Source organism: Opisthocomus hoazin, chromosome 6 (genome assembly GCF_030867145.1).
Source record: "Opisthocomus hoazin isolate bOpiHoa1 chromosome 6, bOpiHoa1.hap1, whole genome shotgun sequence".
NCBI lineage: Eukaryota > Metazoa > Chordata > Aves > Opisthocomiformes > Opisthocomidae > Opisthocomus > Opisthocomus hoazin.
Window position 1 is genome coordinate 12381321 of NC_134419.1, and position 11549 is coordinate 12392869.

Sequence of the window (11549 nt, forward strand, 5' to 3'; positions counted from 1 at the left end):
GGTGCAGCTGGGCAGCAGCACCCTGCTCTCCCTGGGAATCCCGGGGCCGGACCCAGGTCCTCGCAGAGCTTGTGAGACATTTCCCCCCATCTCCTGGCTGGGTCTCGAGGTGCTCGTCACGGCGGTTGCACCCTCCCGCTCTCCCTGCCAGCCTCGCCAGCCGTGCCAGGTGGCCGTCAGCCAGGCGGGTGCTGCACCACGGGGCACGTTCGAGCTGCCCATCGCAGTGGCGTCTGACAAAGCGTATGCTCCTCACCTTCACGCTTGGCAAAGAAACCCCCCCAAAGCGCTCCAGGGCTGCAGCACTTACCTGAGGCTGCGGGCAGCCGGGAGTGAAGGTTTTATAAATGGAACTGCCCCGTTTCCTCTTCCCTGTGGGAGGAAAGAGAGGGGAGAACAGCGAAGGGGGGACCTTGAGAAGTCGCCTTCCCAGTGCATTGAGGCAGGAGCAAGGCTGCCTGGTGGAGGTTTGTCCGAAGCAGAAGGTTCTGGCACAGAGATCCTCCAAGATCTGCCAACCGCCCCACGGAGCCCAGGAGAGGGAGTTGTCCATGAGGGGATCTCCTCCCGTGCATTGGCCCCGAGATGAGCTGAACCCCGCTGTGCCGGGGTGACTCTGGATGCAACCCCTCAGCACCAGCTAGGCTGTGCTCGAGTTGCCACCATTCCATGGGGACTGGCACATCGCCTCCATGCCAGGGCACAGCCAGCGCCAACGTGCCCCAACAAGAACTGGTGACAGCCCCGCAGTGTCATCTGTTGTCCCCAGGAATCCTTTAACCCCTTTTGTGCCCCCTCCCACCATGCCAGGGGTGGCTTTTAGCATCTCAACTTTTCCTCCTATAAGAACAGGGCCGATCCCCAGGTTTCTCCTGTCCTGCCTGATTGCTGTCAGCTCTGCCACGTCCACCAAAGCGCTCCCCCAATCAGCACATGAGGCCATTCCTGTCATTTCCAGCATCCTTCCTCACTCTCTTGCTGTGGCCATCCCGGGCCGGGGCCCGTGCTCCCCAGAGGTGGGTCTGCAGAAGGAGACAGGGCTTTCCCAGCGCTGCCTTCCTCCGCCTTTGCTGCCAGCATCACTGCTGCTCTGGCTGCCTGGCAAGGCTGGCACTGCTGCTCCAGGGAGAGCTTTGTAAGAGCAGGGAAGGAGGACCTCTCACTTTGCCCCTTGCTAGCGGGTCGTTTACAGTCAGTTCGTGTTGTTAAATAGCACTTAGAGAAAACACAACCAGTCCCGAAATAAAATCCAGAGACAGGTGGCCATTACGTGTCCTTGGGTTTTGATGAAATCCCCTGCTTTTAGGCCTGGCCTGCTCAAGCCCAGCTTCCAGCCCTCTCCCAGCAGGACTCAGCCCAAGCTCTGCCCACCATCTGCAAGGTGGTCAACTCACCCCTCTTCAACAAATGAAGTCCGCAGCACATTTTGAGCTCCTGTCCTCAGGGTAGCAGCTTTTTAACCTGGTAAAAGGTGGCGATTGTGTGCATCTGGGTTGTGTTCTTCACAGCCCACCTCCCCCACACCTCTGAGCAGGGTTGTCACTCCCACCAGGAGCTGTATGGACCTGCAAGCAAAACCCATTAGCTAGGTGCTTCTACTAACCTGATCAGCAGCGCAGCAATTAGCACTCCCTTCAAAGGAACCCAAAGATGTTGTTTCTGGGCAGCAGCCACTGCATCCGGAGCTTGCACAGCCTTAAAGAGCAAAGGGGCTCAGCTGGAGACCTTGGTCAGCCCGCTCGCACCTGGTCCACCCATGAGAGACCTGCACAGGGACACGTGCCCAGGTCCGTCACCTCCCTGAAGCACAGGGGTCCTGCTTTCCTGGGCACAGGGGGAGCCCAGGGGATGCAGCGGGGCAGGAAAAGCCAGCAATGGTGGGGAGCCCAGTGCTCCTGTATCCCGGGACTTTGGGTCAGCAACACAGGCAGGATCACTGTCCTGTCACTGCAACCCCGTCACTCACCTTCTGCCGTCCTGCGGGCACAGGGTGCCAAGCCTGGGTGAGCTCTCTGCCACCCAGCAGCTGGGGGAAGAATGTCCCTTGCATTTAGCCACCAGCTGCCCACCCACCCCGGGGTCCTGGGGGAAGGATGCTCCTCGTGCCCTTTGCCCATGCCCCAGCTGCCAGGCATGACCGATGGTGGCCCCAGGGCAGAGGTGTGCATGTCCCCAGCCCGGGGCTCAAGGTGTGCGTGTCTCCCAGCCTGGCACCAGCGGAGGAGGACAAGTGCAAACACAGCGGCCAGTGGGGCAGGAGGAGGTTATCTGGGGCCCGGCAGTGGAAAAACTCTCGGTGTGTGACTAAGGCACGATAGCACCAGGTGTGGGTCCAGGCAGGGCGAGCGAGCTGTGGAGTTATCGCTTCCCCATGGGTTCAGGTGCCTGAAGCCAAATGTTTCCTAAGGGTGCGGTGACAGCCACAGCCCCGTTATCATGGCACCTGGCCCACCCCAAGTTGCGGGAACGTGGGGGCAGGCTGCTGGACCTTCCCCCCGCGAGGGATGGGAGACTTCCCACTGCCCCGCCGGGAGGGGGAACACCAGCCCTGGCAGCATCCTTCAGCAGGGATGTCCCGTCCCTGGGGACTCGAGCTCCCACTCGTGAGTGAGGAAAGACCTCCGTCAGCCCCTCCAAGCACCTCCAAATTGTCCCTCCCACCATGGAGCACCCAGACTGTGTCCCACCTCCAGCAACTGCATCCCCTCCTGAGCTCCATGCTATCCCCACAGATCACAGCAATCCCAGGGTCAAGCCCTGCCCTCCCAGACCTGCAATCCCCACTTCTCCCCACCACCACACATGCCCAGGCCAGCTCTGTGGGACCTCTTGGCTGCAGCACAGGGAATCCCCACAAGCTGGGTCACTGCCTGAGGACAGAAACCCACCTAAGCTGCTCACTTGCCCCCTCTTCAGCCATGAAGCCCCTGGGGCCGTGCTCCTGCTGGCATGTGACTGCAGGGTGGCAGGCCATGCTGTGGCTGTGACTCACCCCTCCGCCTGGAGGTGTTTCTCCATGCCTTGCTCCTTCCCTTCCCCGCTTGCCTCCCCACTGTGCCGGTTCACCTGCACCCCAAAGCCACAGGGTTGAGCTTGAAGTTTTGCAGGGGCACTCAGGGACCTCTGGATCGCCCACCACTATGGCTCCCAGGCGCCTTTTTGCCAGAAGGTGACCAAGGGAGGAAAGGAAGGCCAGGCTGGCGGGAGGAGATACATCCCAGAGCAGGCTCTGTTTGGCCTCAGTGTGGGCACGGTGGCGTGGGCACTACGGCATTGCCCTGTCAGCTAACCTTCCCTCTGCACCGTCGCTGCAGCAGCCCAGTGCGTGATCCAGGACACCGAGAGCTGCCCCAGGCTGGGCCAGCCACAATCCCAGGGGCTGTACATGGGTAAATCAGCCCTTCGGGAACCAGCTGGCTTCTCCAGAGCATCGCCCTCTCCTCCGGCACAGAACACACTGTTAGCAGGGTCACACCCAGGTGGCTGGCACATTTTGGGTCCCCGTGTGCCCCTACTGGGCTGGGGCAAAGCACTTTCCAGCTGACCGTGGGTGCACGGACCGCAGGCAGGGACTGTGTCCCATCCCTGCCTTCCTCAGCACTGCTGAGGGTGTTTTCTTGCTGCCCTCATCGCTTTGCAGGGCAGGTTTTGCTGGGGATGGGACTGAGCTCCCCAATGGAGAGGGCATCTTGGCCCAGGCAATTGGAAGAGGGTGTTTTTTATTAACAGCAAATTAACCGTAATTGCCATTTCCACTACAGCCACTCCTCGCCCAGGCAAAGTTCCCAGCCATGCCAGTCCCCGTGACTACTGTGCCCCATCGGGTGCCTGAAGGAGCTCCTTGCCCCAGGCCCAGGGGACCGAACCTGGAGCGGCTCTGCCCGGAGAAGGAGCCAAAGCGCTGTTCCCTGCCCTCGCCTCCATGTAATGCAGCGGCAGCAGAGCCGGGCCTCGCTCCTGCCCTGGTGCAGCGATGATGAAAGGTGAGGAAGAACTGGTTTGTGCTCTGATCTCAGAGCCGAACCTCAAAACAGCCGCGGACCGTCACTCCAGCTCCCAGGATGCTTAGGGAGGACAGGACAGCAGAGCCAGACTTTCCAGTGGGACAGGATGGTTAGAGAAATTCATCGTTCCCCTGGAAATAAAAATAATAATCATAATAAAAACACAAAGCCAGAGATTACTTATACGCACACAAACACGCAGGCACGCACTCTCTCCCCATCTGGCTTTGCCAGCCTGACTCATCGCTAATTCAAACAGCCCACACCTTTCCCTCTCCTTCTCCCTCCGTGTGACGTTTCGAACAAATCTCTGGGGAAGAGGCAGAAGTTTTGGTCTGGCCACCCCACCAGCATCGGACCCTAGCCCTTGGGTACCACAGGTCCCAGGGGCTAGACACCCCTGGTACCCCATCACAAGTCACTTTTGTCCCAGCACGGTCACCTCCTGAGCAGTCACGTCTCAGAAAGTGGGGCAAGCGGAGGGTGGAGGCGGCTGTGGAAAGGACAAGTGATTGAGCCTGGTGGATCTGTGACACCTGCAGATGCAGTCCCATGGTCCCATGCCTGGGCCCACGGGCAGGACACGATGTCCGAAGCCGCTGCCACCCTACCTGGAGACACCCACACTTTTGTACCTGCTGAGCGCAGACCCCAAGGCTGGGTGCTGGCCCCAGAGCACTCAGCCTGACCCCAGAATGCTAGCCACCCCTCAGGGAGGCATCAGTCCCGCTCTGCCATTCCCATCTCTTTTCCCACCTTCACTCTCCACAGCTGCAAGCAGGAAACCAGGAAAGAGCGGGATGAGCCCTGCCCAGCCCATGTTTGCAGCACAGCTACATCCCATTTCCGCTTGCGGGGCGAGGAACCTCAGGGCATCCCCCAGCCCTGGCCGGCCGCCTGGGGTTGTGGCAGTGAGCACGGGAGGAGGAAGCCACCACCACCCTGGGCCAGGGCACCACACAGCCCATACAGCATGCTCCCTGCGCTGCCAGCATGGTGTCAGGTCTGGACAAGCCCTGGCCTTCAGAAGGATGCGTGCATCACGGGTAATCAGCCGTGGGAGGGAGGGAGGGATGGAGCCAGACCTGCTTGCTGAGCTCGGGACCTGCCAGCATGCTTATGCTGAGTCACCACCTATTTACGCAGGGAAACCTCAGCACCTGAACCCCGCCAAGCTGCCGGGCCACCCTCAGGAGGACAGCAGGGACAGCACATGGGTACAGGCAGCTGCCACCAACCTCCTGGTTGTGGCCACAAGGCCTGTGCCACAGAGCTCCCACTGCAGGGGACAGCGGGACAGGACGGCTGGGGAAGAAGAGGGGTCCAATGGGGCTCCCAGTACAGTTTCGGCTGCCATTCCCCTCAGCAGTGACTCACCCCAGGACCAGTCACGCCATCCTGGTGCTGCAATTGCCCCATCTGCAGATTAGGGAAACTGAGGCACGGGGAAGTGAGGTGACTCAAGAGCTGTTGCACAGGAGATGCTGCTCAGATGCCGAGGCTTGGGCGTGCCCCATTGATCCTCTGCAGCCAACTTAAGCAGAAATGAACATCGATGTAAATATTTACTGACAAGCAAGCCCAGCCTCACCCTCTCCTCTCAGAAGAAGGCTTTAAAGTAAACTCCCCTGGCTCTTTCAAGTTTACATTTGTTTATTTATTATACAGCAGATCACAACATTTCAACAGTTTGCATATAAAGAAAAGTAACATTTCAGAGTGCGAGAGACCTAACGTGCCCAAGCAGAGAAATGTTAATTAACAATATACACAGATGGGAACAGTGCACTTCCCAAAGCTGAGACTCATCTGTGTTCCCAGCTGGAAGAAAAATATATTAAAAAAACAGAAACATTATATATTACTGCTTTGTTTAATTTACAACTTGCTTTGCAGAAGCTGCACATAAGACTCATTCTCTTTTGAGGTTTTTTTTCCCCTCTATGAAAGTTTCAAGTATAGCAGAGACCTGGGCATTCATAGCTGGACTCACTGTCCTTTACACACTAAATTTAAAAAAGCAGCATGGGGAAGGCAGCTGCAGCAGTACCTGGTGTCATCCTGAGGGGAAGAACGAGACAAATGAAAGCAGACGAGAGCCATTTTAGGCTCCCGAGTGGAAAACTGTGGGAATGGCCAGGACGGGACTGTCCAGCAGGGTCCCAAGCTGGCAACCAGAGCATCCCCCGCTCCCTGTGCAAGGCGACACTGCGCTGCCAACCCCTGCAAACCTTTACAGCCACAAGCCACAGTCAGGTCCCACCCTCACCCCATCCAGCCTGGGCTTCTGGGTCGAGATGTTTGTTCCGATGGCCACAACCAAGAAGACCGGCAACCCACTTCCCAGCACCGTGACCCACACACCCAGCGGGTACAGGTCTCTGTCTGAAACCAGCCCAGAATCAGCTGCCACAGTCCCTGCAGTCAGGGGTAGCCAAGACCAGAGCAGGAGGAAGGTTTTCAAGCTGATGCCAAATACAAACCAGGAGCTCTGGGGTCAGATCCCTGCTGCACCAGCCCCCCCCGCTCACTGGGTGCCTGACGACCCTCCAGGCGTGGGGAGCTGAGTGGTGGTGCCTGGACAGGGGCTGGAGACACTTCTTGCAGCTTTGCTCCCCCATCTATACCCCAAAGCAGCCCTTCCCTGCCACTCGGCTGCGCCCAGCTCTCACAGCGGGGGCAGGAGGAGAAAACTAGTTATCAACTACAAGCGGAGAGGGCTGGGTGGCCAGGCTGCTCCCCAGTGCCATCCCCGGCCCGACGCTATTTACACTGTGAGCTGGCTCCTGGGACACCGAGTCTGGCCACGTCCCGCCGCTCACATGTGCCGCTTCATGTGGAGGGCGAGGTGGTCAGAGCGGGAGAAAGCCCGCTCGCAGAGGTGGCACTGGAAGGGCCGGTGCCCTGTGTGCTTGCGGTAGTGACGGGTCAGCTCATCGGAGCGGGCAAATTTCCAGCCACAGCCTTCCCAGGTGCAATGGTAGGGCTTCTCACCTGTGGAGGAGAGGGGGTGTCAGCAGGCTTGAAGGTCCCCATCCTCCCTACACCTTCACCCCTGCGCTCCCCTGCCCAGCACTCCCACCTGTTCACGGGGGACCCCTGCCCAGCATCCTTAGGGGAAGCGAGCCCCACTGTGTACTCGGTCCCCGGCACACCTTTGCTTGACCCACCTTTCCTTTTGTCCCCCATGTTCCTGCCCCTCCCCATGTGCTCTGCTGTCCCATGTGCCCTGCCTACGCCGGTCCTCTGGGTACCCCCGCCCCATCGAAGCACCCCTCCACGTGCCCCTTCAAACTGTGGGAGCTCCCCTGCCCGTCCCTGTTGCGGGTCCACACTGTGTGCCCCATCCCAGCTCTGCCAGAGGGTCTCACCACACACCCCGAGTCTGTCTCCCCCTCCACTTGCCCCCAGCTCCCCACACACAGCTTCTCCATGTGCCCCCAGGCGCTGCGTCTTCAGGCTCCCCCGGGCCCTGTGGCCAGTAGGCAGGGGTCTCACACTGGTGGTCTCGCTGCATGCCTTGCTCCCCACACGGCCGCCACCACGGGGGTCCCTCTGAGCACTCCCGGAGCCACCCTCGTTGCACTCTGCCCCACACAGGACCCCTCCGTGGAGCCCCGTGCTGGCTACGGGGTCTCGGTGGGTGCCCTCACCACGGGGACCCTCCGTGCACCCTCGGACCGACCACGGGGGTCTTCTCCGAGTGTCTCCGGCGCTTCTCCCCACACCGGAGCGGGACCGCGGGTCCCACCGTGCGCCCTGGTCCCCCCACCCGTGACGCTCTGCGCATCCCCCCCCCCCCCCCTCCCCGGGGGCTCCCCCTTACCCGTGTGGGTCCGCATGTGCGCCTTGAGGTGGGAGCTCTTGGTGTAGGTCTTGCCGCAGCCCGGGTATTCACAGTTGTGCGTGGCCGTCCGCTTGCGCGCCCACGAGCGGCGGCCGCGCTTGGGCTTGCAGTCCTCGGGGGGGGCCCCGGCCGGGAAGTACTCCAGCACCGGGGAGTTGGGCGGCGTGACCAGCAGCCCCGGCAGCCCCCCCGGGCCCGGCCCCGGCCCCGGCCCCTTCAGGGGCTCCCTGAAAACACTGAAGTGTCCATGGAACTGCGGCGGGGGCGGCGGCTGCGGGGCGAAGCGGGGCGCGTAGCGGTGCGGGGCCACGGCGTAGTGCGGCGGCAGGTCGGGCAGGAGGTGCGGGTCGCCGGAGGGCAGCGGCTCCTCGGGGGGGCCCAGTCGGCCGTGGGAGAAGCCCGGGTAGGGCAGCGGCGGCCCCGGCACCGGTCCCGGCGCCACACGCGGCTTGTGCTCGCCGCCGCCCGGCCCCAGGTACTCGGCGGCGGGCAGCCCCAGCATGCAGGCGCGCTCCTCCGGCTGCTCCTTCTTGATGCGGGGCCCGAAGGGCTGCGCGGGGTCCAGGGGCAGCGGGCGGGCCAGGGCCGGGTGCAGGGGAGGGTGGTGATGGGGGGGGTGGTGGTGCGGGGGGGGGCCGCCGGGCACCCGCAGCTCCGTGTACTCCCTCCGTTGCAGGTCGCAGTGGCCGGGCAGGTCCGGGGTGAGCAGCTCGGCCACGTAGCTGTGGCCCTGGGCCTCGGGGTAAGGCGCCGGGAACTTGCCCGGCGTCGGGTAGGAGCCGTCGCTGTCGTAGGTGGTGCCGCAGCTCTCGGGGGTCTCGGGCAGGGGGTAGTTGGGCCCGGGCGGCCCCTGCCCGCCGCTGCTGGTGTGCGCCAGGATGAAATCCAAGTCCACGAACTTGCCCAAGTCGTCCTCCTCCCGCTTGACGGCGGCGGCGGCGGAGCCGTCCGGCTGCAGCATCCTCTGCGGGGGGTGGGGGGGGTTGGGGAGAGGGGCGTCAGGACCCGCGGCGGCAACGGCTGCGGTGGCGCCCGCCGCTCGGGCACCCCAGTCCGCGCTCCGCCCCCCCCACCCCCCCCAACCCGTCCGACGGGTCCGCACCTTCCCCGGGGCGCCCGCCGACGGCGGGCCGCCACCCCCCCCCCCCCCCAACCGGGCTGAGCCCCACAGCCCGGGACGCTCTGCCCCGCACCCCAGCCGCCCCCTCCCCAGCGCTTACGTGGAGCATGTCGGCCGGCCGCTCCTCCAGCGGCAGCAGGTTGGCGAAAGTGGAGATGGAGGGCAGGGTGCTCTCGTCCACGGCCGCCGCCATGGCGGGCCGGGAGCGGGGAGGGGTGGGAGGGGAACCGGGGCGGGCTGGGGGAGCGCGGAGCCCGGCACCGCTCCGCTCCCCGCGGCGGCAGCGCTGCTCTGCGCCGCCCCGCGCCCCTAAGCTGTTAACAGCATGGCTGAGCCCCTATTGGCCCGGCCCGCATTGATATTCACCGCCGCCGCCTTCTATTGGCTCCACTGTTGCCCGAGCCACGCCCCCTCCCGTGGGGCTGCCCCGCCGGGCGGGGGTCGGCGGTCGGCCCTGCTCCAGCGCAGCGTGCGGGGGTCCCCCAGCCCTGCCCTGGGCTGCTTACCCGGGTCCACCCGGCGGTGGGAGAAGGGGCAGGGGTGCCAGTGTGGATCGCAAAGCGCGGGGTCCCTCCTGCCCGTCCCCACGACGCGAGCAGGGCGGCGGTGCCCCGACGCCTTGCCCCACGCTGCGAGCAGGCAGGGGGGCTGTAGGTCGCGGGGCCAGGGGTGCCCCCAGTGGGGCAGGGGTTTGGGCCGTGTCGCATACCAGTGCGCGTGGACGTGAGCGGAACGCGCCGGTGGGCTCTGGTGCCGTGGGGGACACCCAGCGCGTCAGCGAGCGAAGGTGCCATTGCAAAGGGTGCTCGTGCCAGCCGGGGAGCTGGGCTGGGGTGGCTGAGCCCCGGTGACCCCCACGCCACTCGTTTCATGTAACGGCACCCACGAGGCCGCGTCCCTCCGTGCCGGTGCTGTCGGCGAGGCAATCAGCAGCCCAGAGCCCACCAGCTCCCATCTGGCCGGGCGCAGGGTGCGTGTGCGAGACGAGATAACTGCCTGGCAGATGCTGCCGGGGGGCTGGCACCTTGCCTGCGTCGCCTCATCTCGCCCCACAGCCACTGTGGGACGTTTGTCGGCCCTGCCTGGGGACCAGCACCGTGGCTGAGCCCCCGACCGCTCTGCCATGGGGGGCACAGGCTGCCTGGCCAATGCTGCCCACCCCACAGAGCCCCCAGCATGGTGCTGTCCAACTGAGGGCTTCCCACAGCAGGGGACAAGAGGGGGCTGGGATATCCCACCTCGCAGGAGACACCCAGGTACCCCGCTTCGTGCCAGTGAGTCAGGACGTGGCACAAAGACCCGGGGTGCTGGGCAGGCCTCTCCGGGGGCTCTCTGTGGCCCTGTCCAGCTCACAGTGAGACCTTCCCCACTTGGCCCCTGTCCAGCCAGTACTAGGAATGGCCCTGCTACTGTTGCTCTTGTCAAGAAGCAATGGCCCTTATCTCCCGGAGCCTGTCTCCCTGCTTTCTGGGGCTTTCTGTCCCTAGATACCTTTCTAAGAACTGGGGCTGCTGCCTGCACTATTCAGAAGTGAGAAGTCGATTTAAAAAAAACCCAAATATAAACACCAAAGGTGAGGTGTGCACACACACACACACACGCTGCTGCTGGATCCAAAGCTACTCTACCAGTTGCTTTCATCACCGCACTTTAATTATAAGGGTGGAGCATTGCAATAAATTATTTCAGTAATCCAGTGGAACAACAACAATTCAAACCTTCCCCCTTTTACCAAGAATCCCTGCCCTGGTTTCCAGAGCACACTCTGGGCCGCTGCCTGGGCCCCTCGTGCCCAGCCGCTGGTGAGCGAGCGGGTCTGTTAATGCCACCCGGTGGGTCGAAACCCACGGGCTGCAAAGTCCTTCCTCAGAAAAAGCCACGTCCGAAGTGGCAAAGAGGCATGTGGGCATCACTCGAAATCCCTTTTAGCCTGGCCCCCAGAGTAGCTTATTTAAGTCACTGGTTAATCCTATTATTTGTTTCTTGGCCAAATAATAATTAATAGCAAGGCAGTTCCTGCCCCAAACTTTTACAGATAAGTGAGAGCAGATGCCACAGGAGACAAACACTAATTCCACTTGGTTTTCCCCTTTTCCAGGCAGTTTTGGCGTCTGTACCCATGCAGCGCTGGCTTATTTTAAAAGAGGCGTCGCCAGCAGATCGGGTTTGTTTTTACAGCCAATATTTCTTGCAAATGTGGGATATTCCCCAGGAAACTCTTATTACCGATGCCACGGTGGGAGGGCCGGTGCAGAGGGGAGCGGCACCACGCCAGGCACCGCACCAACACAAGCGCTGCCAGCGCTGACTGCGCAGGGAGCCAGGGAGGGCGGCACCAGGGGGATTTGCCTGCTGTGAGCCGGGGGGTGGGCACGGGGGGGTCCCCGCCACAGCCCTGCCGGCCCCTCGGCCGCAGGAGCCTCCTCTGAGCCAAGAAGGAGGCGAGCGGGAGCAGCCGGTGCGAGCACAGCCCGCTGTTGACAGAAGCCCGTTTAGGAAACGTGGATTATCTCTCGTGCCACTACGGCAGGCTGTGAAGTCGCTGGCATCCCAGGAGATCAAACGGCGGCCTGGCAGG

General features: G+C 62.6%; 2 protein-coding genes across 2 annotated transcripts in view; both read right to left on the minus strand.

Moving 5' to 3' along the window:
• The window catches only part of DMAP1 (DNA methyltransferase 1 associated protein 1), a 30277-nt gene extending 29947 nt beyond the window's left edge, over window positions 1–330 (minus strand). Inside the window, exon 1 of the mRNA XM_075424649.1 lies at window positions 311–330. The gene's annotated coding sequence lies outside the window, so the exon portion shown is untranslated. The remainder of the gene's footprint in view (window positions 1–310) is intronic.
• A 5309-nt stretch (window positions 331–5639) lies between these two features.
• On the minus strand, window positions 5640–9302 carry KLF17 (KLF transcription factor 17). The gene is made up of 3 exons (XM_075424656.1): window positions 9072–9302; window positions 7831–8815; window positions 5640–6998 (listed from the first exon to the last, which is right to left on the minus strand). Exons 1-3 carry the CDS (start codon window positions 9162–9164, stop codon window positions 6823–6825), a joined length of 1254 nt encoding a protein of 417 aa, XP_075280771.1. The 5' UTR covers window positions 9165–9302; the 3' UTR covers window positions 5640–6822.
• Window positions 9303–11549: the final 2247 nt, after the last annotated feature.